The 13,864-nt window shown below is 41.1% G+C and overlaps 1 protein-coding gene across 10 annotated transcripts in view; it reads right to left on the bottom strand.

The window, feature by feature from the left end:
• Nucleotides 1-13,864, bottom strand: part of ENPP2 (ectonucleotide pyrophosphatase/phosphodiesterase 2) — a 129,718-nt gene that overhangs the window by 20,522 nt on the left and 95,332 nt on the right. For 3 of the 10 annotated variants that reach the window (XM_075825789.1, XM_075825788.1, XM_075825791.1), the window contains exons 15-22: nt 10,405-10,532; nt 9,480-9,564; nt 9,003-9,090; nt 8,004-8,176; nt 6,907-6,955; nt 5,500-5,544; nt 4,044-4,100; nt 3,715-3,825 (exon numbers count right to left, since the gene is read on the bottom strand). In XM_075825789.1, the coding sequence (XP_075681904.1) occupies nt 3,715-3,825; nt 4,044-4,100; nt 5,500-5,544; nt 6,907-6,955; nt 8,004-8,176; nt 9,003-9,090; nt 9,480-9,564; nt 10,405-10,532 (736 nt within the window). The remainder of the gene's footprint in view (nt 1-3,714; nt 3,826-4,043; nt 4,101-5,499; nt 5,545-6,906; nt 6,956-8,003; nt 8,177-9,002; nt 9,091-9,479; nt 9,565-10,404; nt 10,533-13,864) is intronic. The other 7 variants (XM_075825790.1, XM_075825798.1, XM_075825794.1 and 4 more) reach the window with 4 other exon arrangements.

Genomic DNA, 13,864 nt, shown 5'->3' with positions numbered 1-13,864 from the left:
AGTTGGAGAGTGAGCAGTTGAGGTAACAGCAAAGTGGAGTTGCTCCTGGGTTTTATCCATAGAGAAGCAGAGGATTGAGATTTACTATAAGGAATTATGCCTCCATTCTATGTGGAAGATTGTAACCGCCATGTTTGATGCTGAAGTAAATTGTGCCGCGAGCGAGCCTGTTCAACTACCACCTCAACCTCCTGTCTTATGCTGTAACCAATGTAACCATCAAGCGTATTGTGCCCAGTAAAATCTACTGTGAAAGCTATCGAACCCTGTCTCCTGGAACATCTTTATTTCGGGGTACACCACATAACACTCCAGGGGACAGAGAACAGTGTATCCTGTAAGTACCATCTTTATTTCACTGGTTCCGTGGCCCGAGGAGCGGGAGAGAGAGAAAGGGCGCCGCCGTGACCAAAGGGCGCCAAAACCAACGCCAGCTCCTAGAGCCCCCCTCCCTACGCGACTCGGCGCCCGCGGTATACCACATCTGTAGCAGCCATAGTTGCTGCTAGCAGAGACACCAGGCATGAGGGCGCTCATTGGGGCAGGCCCCTTCATGGCCGGCGGCGGCGCCGCTAGCAGCCGCTGTGGCTGCTACAGCGGTAGCGACGCCACTTTCAATAGTACCTGCGTCCTTAGGACGCAAATACTATTGAACACTATAGCAGAGCAGGCAGGTATCTCCCTGCTCTGCTATTTACTAGCACCACTGTAGCTCCCTGAAGGAGCGGAATCCCTGTGTGGCCGGGGATTCTGCTCTTGGACAGAGTACCTGATGGATAGTGACATCAGGGGCAACTCCTGAAGAGGAGTCCCCATCCACAGCGTTGCCTGTGACCGAGGATTCCACTCTAGGAGAAGCCCCTGACATCACTGTCCATATATGGACAGACACATCAAGTACTCCGTCCAGGAGCAGAATCACCGGACACACAGGGATTCCGCTCCTTCAGGGAGCTACAGTGGCGCTACCTAGAAAGGGGCTGTGTGGCACTATCTAGAAGGAGGCTGTGTGGCACTATCTGTAGGGGCATCTGTGAGTGGCGGGCTAATGGTCATTTTAGCGAGAGTGGCGGGCTGATGGTCATTTTGGAGAGAGTGGGGGGCCTAGAGTCCGAAAAGGTTGGGAAACTTTACTAGGCTACAGGATCACGACGGCCTATGCAAGGATCCCGTCGACGGCGTTGTGGAACAGCTCAGTTAGTCATGGGAATGGGGCCTAGGTGAGTACAATTAATTTTGTTTGGGGGGGCACTGTCTTCAAGGAGGAGGTGGGTGATTATGGAACTGTCTACAGGGAGGCATTATTCTGTATGCCAGTCAGTGGACATTACACTGTGTAGGGACACTACAGGGGGCAATATTCTGTGCGTGGCACTTCGGAAGCATAATACTGTGTGGGCACAATTGTGAGACAAAACAGTGTCCTTGAAGGGGTTATACTATATTAAATATTATTATACTGTATGGGGGGCACTAAGGGGCATTATACTGTGTGGGGGCACTATATAGGGTATTCGACTGTGGGGGGCATTATACTTCTTTATGGGGCATTTTCTTTTTATTAAGGGTGGTGGGGTGCCAAAAGATAATTTTGCACGGGGTGCCACCTATCCTATGGCCGGCCCTGGTTTAGTGTTCCAAACATGCCCAGGTCAAAAGGGACATTTAGGCAATAGTTAGTAAAATAACTTTCTAGTTACTGAGAGGAGTCCAACAGAATCGGGCACATTCGCATTGCGCACATGAAGACTAGGACAGAAAGTCCCGCTTTACTGTGCATGCACAGTATACTCTCCTCGGCTTCATGTGCGCTATGTGCATGCGCCCGATGCCACTCCCAGACTGATCTCAGTAACATGTAAGTTATTTTACGAAGAAATTGCTGGGCAATAACATAAAAATCAACATCAGTGTGTGCAGGCAGGGCTCATAGCACAATAAATATTTAGGCTCCACCCCGGGTACAGATCTTTAGCATCCATCAAATCACCACCAGTGACAAAATCCACCCTTTCCTTCATCAATACACAAAAGGCACTGTTCTTTATAGTGCCTGCCTGACATTGAAACATACACCATTCAAGAGCTGACCAGAACGGGGTATCTGTGTTTGAGGGTGGTCTGGTTCAGGCCTCACTTTCTGGGCCCTATATTGCTGCTTATCTCTATTCTAACTTACACTGGATGAGTCGAAAACTCAGAGATTGCAGCTGGTGTTGCACAATGGATCATGAAGGGTGACGTGAACATATTTAAACTTGGTGATAAACAAATTCTGTTAAATTTGATATTGCGATGTAAAAACAACTTATCATGTTAACACTTTTTGTAACTTGGGAGACATTACACAGCCTGACCTGAGCCGTGTAAACGAGCGCCAATTAACGAGACAGCTCGTTGATCGGCGCTCGTTTGCTCCTGTCACAAGGAGCTGGTATGAGAATGAGCGCTCGTTACTCTGATCGCTCTTCTTCCCCATACATTTTTATCATGTTGGAGGCACGTTTCCCTGTTTACACAGGGAGATGTGCTGCCGACAACTATAATAGTTTCGGCATTTAAAATGATGCAATCAGCCGATGAACGAGCGTTTGCGCGTTCATCAGCTGATCATTGCCATGTTTACACAGGGCAATTATCGGGAACGAGCGTTCTGTGAACGTTCATTTGCCCTATGTAAAAGTCACTCATGGAACGGAGGTCAAACTACAATCAAGTATGGAAATAAAATCATTCCAATTGGATTATTTCAGATGTTAGAATCAGTGTGCTTGTTTCCAATGTAAATAAGCAGATTACATAAAACAAAATAAAATCTTACAGGATGGTCCTTAGGAGAAAGCGATAAAAATGCAAACAATGTCCAGCTATGCCATTATAGCCTATCACATACACATGCACGCACGCATACACACGCTACATGTTTCTATTAGGTTAAAGGTAATTTTATGATATTATGGTTTGCAGTCACACTTAACCAAAAGTAACAGTTCAATACCAAGGAAATCAAAAAGATTCATTATTGAAGGCATTGCATCACAAATCACATCCACTTTAATGACCTCATCCATGAAAAGATATAAAATGTGATGTAATACTTCGCACCAAAACGCGTCAGCCCTATCCAAGCCACATTGCTCCCGATTATTTTACAGAACAAGTACACCTTTATTGCTTGACGGACAACATCAGTGCCTAATATTACTTTCAGGAAATGGGAGCCTTTGTATAGTGGTATATTTAAGACACAGGCAGGGTATGCAACTACTGTAGGGCTCATTGCTGACAAGCCACATCATCAGGCGCTGAAATGGCCGCTTGGGTGAAGGATATTTCAGTGGCAGACCTGTCTGCTCTGAGGTTTGGAAGGAGCACTGTGGGAGAGTGGAGCTCCCGATTGTATCGACAGTAGGAGTTAGGAAGGGGCGGTCCTTATGTGCTCATGGGTGTGAACAAGAGGAGGGTAATCTAAATTTTCCTATAGGGTCCTTCCTCCATAGTGTACACCCCTGCCTTAGTAACGCAGTTAGCATTTTAGTTGCTTGATAAAAACAGAGCATAGAAATCCACTGCAGTCAAGGGTAGGGTTGAACATAAGTAGAGACATTTTAATGTGTAATTCAAACACTATAGCAATAAACATAAGGCGTGTTAGTTTCATCTGGTGTTTAAGAGCTTGGACAGCCATTAAAAGGTTTAGTTTCAAAGGCTCACCAGCTCCGCTTGTCAGTGATACTCCAGAGGGCATCTCTTGATGGTATTCCAATGAAGAAGTACTTAAGGCTGCTTCTTCTGAGCTGCCCATTAACTTTTTAAGCACAGCCCCTTTAATCCAAGATTGGACCGCCATTGAAGAAAAAAAAAAATGAGAATGTGACATCATATTCCGCATCAGTCTGACTTCCACCTTCACGCACAGGTATGACACAGCAAAACAAGGGTTCTTCACGATGGTTCGCGTTACACAAAAACATACAGTTGGATGGAATAAGGACCAAGTACCAAATGGAAGGGTAGGCAACATCAATAATGAATAAACAAACCTGTATTTCTTGGTGGCACCTCCTTAATCTCATTGCTAAGTTCATCTACTGCCACATCTGTCAACACAAACAGATACAAAAAATTAATTTAACAGAATAAAAAAGTTGCGTTCAATGAGGAGGTCATACGAAAGGATGGAGAACTAGTGGTGTAGGCCTGGACTCCCGACCCATATTAATTTGAGGGTACAACTGTTGGACTATTACTAGAGTCAACTAGATGGTTAATAAATTGTAAAATTTTATCCCATATATCTACCAAATAAAAGAAGAACATGGACGTGTCTTTTTTCAACCGTACTAACTATGTAACATTTCATTAAGTCCATCATTGTAGCAGAAATGAAACCCAATAGATGTGGATGAGGTCAGATGATATCATGGGGCTGACATTTCTGGCACAAGAATTATAATTAGTCATCACCATTACTTGTTCTCTCGTGGCTTTAACTGAATTATCATTTAATATTATAGAAAATCATTTTTGTGACAAAATGCCCATATGGAGATTTTTTTTCTCTTGCAATAGGAGAATTTTTACCAAATAAAAAGTGAATGTGACTGCAAACCATAACATTTACTTAAAACTATACATAAATCACTACCTACGAGTAATGCTTACCTGCTATTTAATTTAGTCCTGGAATCCTGGTAGGGCTAAAAAGGTCTATGGTCATTAGGTAGAACTATGATTAATGACTCCAGACCAGCTACACTGCTCAATGTAGTGAACTGGAGTCAGAAATCCATGGAGACCATGTAAATACGTAAGGCCCTTTTACACTAGGCAAAGATCGGGCAAACGAGCATTCATATGAACGTTCGTTGCCCTGTGTAAACAGGGCAACGATCAGCCGATGAACGACCAAATGCTTGTTTACCGGCTGATCGTATCATTTATGCAGAATTAAATATTATTGTCAGCAGCACGTCTCCCTGTATAAACAGGGAGATGTGCTGCCGACATGATGGAAATGTATGGGACGAGCGATCATAGTAACGTTCGGTCGTCTCCATGCATTGCACCTCGTGAAGGGAGAAAACGAGCGCCGATCAACAAGCCATCATTAATAGAAGCTCGTTTACACGGCCCATGTTGGGCCGCGTAAGAGTACCCTTAGATATATAAGCCTCCATAAAGTGGGGGATACTTTAACTACATACTAATGCCCCATAATCCCTTTGACAAAACAAATAAAATTACCATGGTTCTAAATTGTTGGGCGATGGGGGACGGCGTTTACCTCGATATAAAAAGGTGGAGGCTACGCAACACCCAAATTATTACTTGCATATGTTCTGATCAACAACCACACAATACACAATGAGTCCAGTTTACTAAACCAAGGTGATGCTATTATGTTTATAAGCGGTGTTAAAAGAAAATGTTTAGTGAAAAGCAACCATTAATATTATTAAGCAAAGTATTTTGCCAAAATATAGAAAGCAGATATACCTATAGGATACGCATATTCCATATCTTCCAGCAAGGTAAGATTAGCTAAGAAGGGAAATGGGAATAGGGGTTTAGTGTTGGGTCTTGGTCTTGGCTGCTTTCAAAATGACTCTTTGAAAATGGTCTATACGACCCCTTGAACATCACATTCTGGAGATCTGCTCTCTTGTACGTCGGCTTTGACCACAACGAGCATCGAACTGCGGTACAAAAGGAGAATGGGAACATTCCCTAGGAAATGTAAGAGAACGTCTCTCCTCAACTCGCGTCAAGAACTGATCCACCATTAAATTTACAGAAGAGTTAATCTCCCGAATGTGATGTCAAGGAGTCCAAGTTTGACCATTACAACTTTTTTAGGCATTCCCTGTCATGATGTTGATCTCTATTGCATCAGGCCATTCAAAACATACAGAATGAAGTTTTTATATGGCGTCCTATTAGGTTATTTTTTGTAAGATATTCTTTGAATGGCCTTATAAAACTAATGGAAATCAACATCACAGATGGCAAACACCTACGTAGAAGAGTAGTGATAGTCACTCCTTCACTAAAAACCATATGGAATTTGTATTGTGGTGGAAGACTATACTATTCAACAGCGTACAACTTTTTATCGAAAAACTTCAGTGCGTTGTGTTGAGAAATATAGTGCAGCATACCAAGTTAGAGACAAAACCAAGAAGTTCTCCTACGAAACAGTAAAGCCAAGAAGGGGAAATAATAAAAAATAAATCTTTATGAAGGAGCCCAAGGTGGACAAAATGTATCATTAACATCTTTTAAGCAAAAAACTTCTTTACCAAGAAACATCTAAACGTTGATATCCCAGTGTTCGATTGGTTGGCAAATTTTATTTAAAAAAAATAATAATTCTGGGCAGATGGTCCTGATCTCTACCATTATGGCATAAAATAAAACATTGGCAGACAATGCTGGCAAATTCTTAGTGCACGTCTGGCCAAACATCAATACAGCTCTCTGTATGTTGCGCAAGGACTAACATTTTATAACGAAAACATGTTGACACATCCACCTGATAGGGCGAACTGCGCACGTACCATAGAGGTAGACCATGTGGCTGCTTTAGGATCCATAAACAGAAGGGGCTCAATCCTGGTTGGCCACATCCCCTTTACTACTAGGTGTTGGGAACCTCTACATTGCCCCTCTCCAGGGGAAGTTTGTTGTTTGCAAGCAAGTGTTGAGGGCCCAAGGATCATGGAAAGAGCATAAAGAGGAGAAAACACCAGGCCCTACTGTCTATAACAATTTTTCATTTTTGCTATGGAGATTCCTCTGTGTATGCCACTGATCAGGGGCATCTACAGTATAGACCGTTATTGCACTACCTAGAGAAGAGTCCCGACCGATCTAGAAGAAGGATATTTTTACAATTGTTCTTACCGTCTGTTCCTTTAAGATATAGTCGTTTATTCAACTCCTCTGCCTTATTCTTTACATAAAAGACAATCCATAGGGAAAAAAAGTTATTATTTAGCTTGAATATGTACACGTATAGGTTTTGTACCATGTGTCGAATGTAGTTCTGCAAAATCTCTTAAATGCCACTACTATAAACTAGTCAATGTCCGACCCCATAAAGAGCCTTAAAACCGGACAGGGTTCATACATTGACTTACAAGATAGCAACCTACTGACAGTGTTTAATGGACAGCTTTCTTTCTTTCCAGGGAGCAGTGCCTTAAAGGCTATATGCAACTTTGGAGGGCAATAATTTTTTTTTTAAGAAATAAACTGCGCTGAATTGGGAGGGAAGGGAGTAATGTAGGTATGGAAGCATAGTAACATTTCTAGGGACATGACAGGTCCTATTTAAAGTCTCCCTACCCTTTACTGGCTCCAGAATAAAGTACCCGAGTGAGGTATATGCAGGTCTACAAACAGTTGCTCCATTCTACTGACTGGCTTTTATGCTAAATTGACAAGCATTTTCTTACATACAGTTGTGGACAGGGTACTAAAATCCTTACGTATGACACTTTAATAAAGACAATACTATTTACATATTGAAAAAAGAGGAACTCCGGGCAGATTTTCACAATTGGTAAAATTTACCTAGCAGGGTAATTTAATATACCAAAGACATAACTTATTTTTCTTTAGTCTCTCAAATGAATTTTTCTAAGGGTTTTGTACACTACATGTCCTTAATACCACAGGCAATAACTACTGCTGCAAGTTAATGGCCTGTACAGCAGAAATTGCCCATATGAAGTCATCGTCTTTGACATCACTTCCTGCTCTGCAGTTATTGGCTGAATCTGCACCTCACAGACTTCCTGTTCTGCCCGCCCCCTTCTTGCACTCCATACATTATACTGGTAATGAGCTCTCTGCTCTACTTTAGCGGTTTTCTCCTGCATTTGGACCACAAAGCATTGACAATTACCTGAAAGGCTATTAGACTTTCCAATGTGCCACTCAATGTCTATGAACACTATACACTATTACAGTGGGAGCATGCATTTAGCAGCATCTACCTTATCATCACAAGAACATCCAAGCTCCTCATTCACAGTGGACGGAGATAGAACTATTGGGAGCGGTTTGGAGACTTCTTCTGGCATTGTTGGCTTGTGAGATGATGCTCGTAGGAGGTGATTTAAGCTTCCATGAGTTCCATTGTTGGGGGCAGGTTTTAAACCCAGGAGATCTGAGAATAGAAAAAAAAATGTTAGCAATGTAAGAGGGTAATAGAAAAAGTAAAAACATTACAAAAACACATACAGATGGGATTGAAGAGTCATAAATGTGCTCAGAGAAGTAGTCACTTCTCTTCCCAGCTTATAAAAATGTCTAACTCAGCAGTGGCAACATTTAACACAGGAGTAAGCTTCTGCCATGGTGAAGACCACAGGGAATCGGTTCATATTTGGGCCTGATGTAGGGTTATATCAAATGTGACTGGAGTTACTCTTTATGCAGAATTTTTATACTGCCTTTTGTCTCTTACTAGAAGAGGTTAATAGAAGCAATAAGACTAGGATGACAAGGCATCGCCCGTGAAAGACTCCAATGTTTCCTTAGGATAAAAAAAGACGCGAACCAGCTTGAGACCATCACAAAATATCAGGCAATTTGTTTTTTTATGATGGTTGCATGGGGAAAATGTTGCCGTTATACAAAGACTGAATTATCATGCCATGTCAGCCTAGAGTCCTAGCCTTACACCACTTTCCCATGGTGTATATTAGTTAGTATTGCGCATCAGTGTTTGCAAGTCAAAAACCAAAAGTGGGTCCAAAACATGGCAGACGTGCAAATCTTTTGTTACACTCTTGGTTTTTGGCTTATATACGGATGCTAAAATACTTACCATAATACTGCCGTGTGAAAGTGACCTAAGGGTGAGCTGTGATTTCAGGAGGAATATTAACATTTAAAAAAACTTTTTGAAAAAGTAATCCAAATTGCAGGAATTGCAAAATGAAATAAAACCCATTCGCAATATTGAAAACGGATGTAGGATGTTTACTTACCACACATGACATTGTACAGCTCAATGTTTTCAAATGGAGGCACTTTGGCCTTGTATTTAAATGAAGGACCATGTCCAACAAAGACGGTCTAGTAAGGGAAAAATATATAAAAATGATTAAAATAAATAAATGTAAAAAAAAAGACTGGTAAATTACGATTACTCAACGGTCATTGTAAATGCTTAAAGTTTAGATTAAGTAGCTAGATTACTTTGATCTGGCATGAACAAGATCTGATGGGTGCCAAAAATATCAAACAAACATTTTCAGATTACAGTGAAACCATTTGAGACAACCACCCAAAATTGCAGTGAATAATGGTCTAAGGGGTGGTCATCTCAAAGAGGCCAATATACATAGAACATAGGGGTATTGAAAATCCGCTGCAAAAAAATCTGGGCTAGAAGAGGGGTAGAGGTGGTCTTTATGAGAGATTTTACTATTAGATTGCCATTAATCACTGTTGTCTAAAGATACCTGCATACTGCTTATCTTGTTGTCGTAGCCGTGGTCTCCTTGGAAGCTGCATTTTCCAGCCTTTTTGTACACATCCACTTGTTTTCTGGGTACAAAGACACAAAGTTAGTCAACTGCAAGAAAAGGTTATATGTTTTTGAGATCTCCCCAATAATTTTTATTTTTTTGTTAGAGGGAACCCCTCACCCGTACAGTTCCTTTTACATACATAAAAGGTATATTAAAGAAGTTCTACACTTTGGACAATCTCTACTTATTTAAAGGGTCCCTTGACAATACGCTGTTCAAAGTTTCCTCCAGTGATCAGCTGTAATCTGTAGGGAAACCTGGCAATAATTGTTCAATTTCTCTGCAGCGCCACCAGAGGAGAAATTAAGCATTACACAGTACGCATTCAAATCAATGGGTTGTCTGTGTAATGCAGGGAAGGACAGGTCCTCCAGAGTAAAGTATGCTCTTTGCAGTCACTCTCCACTCTGGCCAAGAAGAGAGGGTCCTTAAACAGGAGACTTTATTGACTCCCTAAAAACTGTATATAAAAATGAGCTTTCGCAACCAGACATTAACTTTAAGAAAATAATTAGCAAAAAATGTTGAGCCTAAAATCGACACTCACGTTATGTCTATGGAGCTGGGGAAAGGGGGCTGACTTGTTCAGGCCCCCAGAGTGTAACTTCAGGGGGATAATCACAGGGTGAACTGGGGGTCATTCAGCTTTGATTGGCTTCATATTTATGATAATTTTACTTAATATTTAATCTTATTTATAGTTTAGATTATTTAATGCACTGTTACTATGTTTTTTAAAGGGGCCTCATTTCCCTTGATGGAATCTCGATTTCTAATAAACAAAAATATCATTCCTCAATATAAAAATATGCAAATTATGTTAATCCTTGACGTCTGTTCTTGAGCAATCACTAACTTTGCAACGTGCCATGTCCGGTCCACCATTAGATGAATATCCTCTATCCTCCTGTTATTGGCATAGTGCAGCCTCTTTGGAAGATGTTGCTTCAGGTAAGGCTTAAAGTGCTGATCTTTACTTTTACACTGGAAGATAATTTTTGGAAAACACAGTAAGCATAGAATATATATAATCTAACTACCGTCACATTGTTCTGAGATGTCCAAGTAAGAGTAATTAATTTAACGCAATTCAAAAAAGCTATTAAAGAGGCTCTGCCACCAGTTTATAACTTGCCTATCTCCTACCTAATCTAATAGACGCATTGATGTAGATAACTGTTTGTTTGTTGTTTTTTTACCATTTATTATTGACAAAGTTATGATCATTTTTCTAGTTATGCAAATTTTTTCGAAATGCCCAGCTGGGCCTTTTTGTTTCTTTTCACCAAGTGTGCGTTGAATAGAAAAAGTGTACGACGCTGACCAATCAGTCTTCCATCGCTTCGGTGAAGGACCCGCAGGATGAAGTGACGTCACTGGTGCTGTGGATCAAGCCTATTAGATTAGGTAGGAGATAGGCAAGTTATAAACTGGTGACAGAGCCTCTTAAATTATCAATTTGTCATGATACCAATTGAATACAATCTCACGCCATCCAGTATAAAAATAAAAACATAGGAGCCTATGGGTGACGGTTGGCCGAGATTTAGAGGCATTAGTCACATCCGTCCTGTTAAAAAAAAAATTTGAAAACAAAATAAAATCGTATATGTTAAACATGTTTTGTTTTTTTTTACATGGGAGCCTATGGGCTAAGGATGGCAACCGTCGGAGGCATACTTTTTTTTTTACATGTTTAAACATCTCGGGATATGTCTGGTTCAGAGATAAGTTAAGGGAGGACACATCTCTATGCACATAGCGTTCAGCTACAACCTCCTGCCTAATAATGTGTAGATCCCTATCATGCCGCCAAAATAGCGGTGACCCTTCAAGGCTTGGACTCCACAAAACCTCTGAAGGTGTCATCTGGTATCTGGCTGCAAGATGTTAGCAGCAGATCCTTTAAGTCCTGTGAGTTGCGAGTTGGGGCCTCCATGGATCGGGCTGGTTTTTCTAGCACATCCTAGAGATGCTCGATCAGTTTAAAAGGGGTTTTCCCATGAGGGACATTTAGGACATATCCACAGGATATGTCATAAATGTCAGATAGATGCAGGTCCCACCTCTGGGACCCGCACCTATCTCTAGTATGGGTTCCCCTAAACCCGATTTGAGCTTTTTGTGCTCACGCTGCCTCCCAGCCGTTTCCTGACTATATGGTCGGGAGTTACGGAAACAGCATAACTCGCTGAGCTACGTTGTTTCCATAACTCCCATAGTAGTGAATGGCAGTTACGGAAGCCGCGTAGAATGCGAGCTATGCAGTTTCCGTAACTCCCGACCACGTAATCAGTAAGTGGCCGGGAGGCAGCGTGAGCACAAAAAGCAAGAACGGGGTTCTTCAAATCATTCCTGAGCAATGTTTGCAGTGTGGCAGGGGCATTATCCTGCTGAAAGAGGCCACTGGGCCATAACAAAATATTATTGCCATAAAGCGGTGTAATTGGTTTGCAGCAATGTTTAGGTCGGTGGTACGTGTCACAGTAACATCCACATGAATTACAGGACACAAGGTTTCCCAGCAGAACATTGTCCACAGCATCACACTGCCTCCGCCGACTTGTCTTATTCGCATAGTGCATCCTGGTGCCATCTCTTCCCAGATAAGCGTAGCACATGCACAAGAAAACATGATGATGCAACAGGCCACTTTCTTCTATTGCTCCATGGTCCAGTTCTAATGCTTACATGCCCACAGTAGGTACTGTCGGCAGTGGAGAGGGGCTAGCATGGGCACTCTGACCGGTCTGTGGCACTTCAGCCCCAAATGCAGCAAGCTGCATGTTCTGACATTTTCCTTTCATAGGCAGCATTAACAATTCCAGCAATTTTTGCTACAGTAGCTCTTCTGTGGGATCAGGACAGACGGGTTAACCTTCGTATGCCACGTGCATCTATGAGCCTGGGCGCCCATGACCTTGTCGCTGGTTCACCATTCCTTCCTTGGAGCACTTTTGGAAGTACTTATCACTGCATACCAAGAACACCCCACAAGACCTGTCATTTTGGAGATGCTCTTACCCAGACCGTCTACCCATCACAATTTGGTCCTTGTCACAGTCGCTCAGATTCTTACACTCGCCCAATATTGCTGCTTCCATCAGATCAACTTCAAGAACTGACTGATCACTTGCTGCATAAGATATTTCACCCCTGGTCAGGCGCCAATGTAACCACATAATCAAGGTTATTCACTTCACCTGGTTTTAAATGATAGGTCTGAACTGTATATATTTGAATTTATTTTTGGTTTTTTTCTATACACAATCCAATAGTCCCATGTGTCAGGGCAGAATATTTTCATGAAAACTACTTTATTTCACTCCTTCCTGCCCTGTAGATCGTGGCAAGCGGGTCATCCCCGTGAGCCTTGACAATGGCCCCCAGGTTTGCCAAGCATGAGAGCCTAAGGCAGGGCCTAATAGGCTGCCTAGTGCAAGGCTTAACAGAAGCCTGTAAAAAGTTGTATTAGTATTGAAGTGTATTGTACCAGCGATCTAACGATCGCTGGTTCAAGTCCCCTAGGGGGAATAATATAATGTGTGTAAAAAAAAAAAAAAAGTTAAATAAAGTTTTGGTAGCTAAACTTTTTTTTTAAATAAATTAAAAGTTAAAAACAAAAACAACACCTTTTCCGATTTTTTTTCTTTTAAGTCATGTAAAAAATAAAAGGATAAAACAAAATTGGTATCGCTGTGTCCGTAAAAATCCAAACTATTACAATATAGCATTATTTAATGCGCACGGTAAACTCAGTTAGAAGAAAATATGAAACGCCAGAATTGCTGTTTTTTTGGTCAACTTACCAGTGAAAAAAAATGTATTAAAAAGTGATCAAAAAGTCGTATGGATCAAAAAAATGGTACTAATAAAAATCAAAGATCATGCCGCAAAAAAACAAGAAGTCATACCGCTCAATCGACGAAAAAAGAAAAAAAGTTCTGGCTTTCAGAATACGTAAAAAAAAATTTTTGTTTTTATATCAAACAGTTTTCTTTGTAAAAAGAGTAAAACATTAAAAATCCTATATAAATCTGGTATAGCCGTAATCGTACTGACCAGAAGAATAAAGTTAATTTGTCGTTTTTACCGCACAGTGAAAGACATAAAAACGAAACCCAAAAGAATATGCAGGAATCCCAAATTTTTCCAATTCCACCCCACTTAGATTTTTTTTTATTTTTTTTCAGTTTCCCAGTACATTATATGGTACTTTAAATGATGCCAATAGAAACTACAAATCATCCTGCAAAAAACAAGTCTTACTACTCCATTGACGTAAAAATTAAAAAAAAAGTTATGGCTCATAGAAG

The sequence above is a fragment of the Rhinoderma darwinii genome, chromosome 5 (assembly GCF_050947455.1).
Source record: "Rhinoderma darwinii isolate aRhiDar2 chromosome 5, aRhiDar2.hap1, whole genome shotgun sequence".
Lineage (NCBI taxonomy): Eukaryota > Metazoa > Chordata > Amphibia > Anura > Rhinodermatidae > Rhinoderma > Rhinoderma darwinii.
The sequence above is the reverse complement of the archived record's forward strand: the minus strand, read 5'-3'. Positions and strand labels throughout refer to the sequence as shown.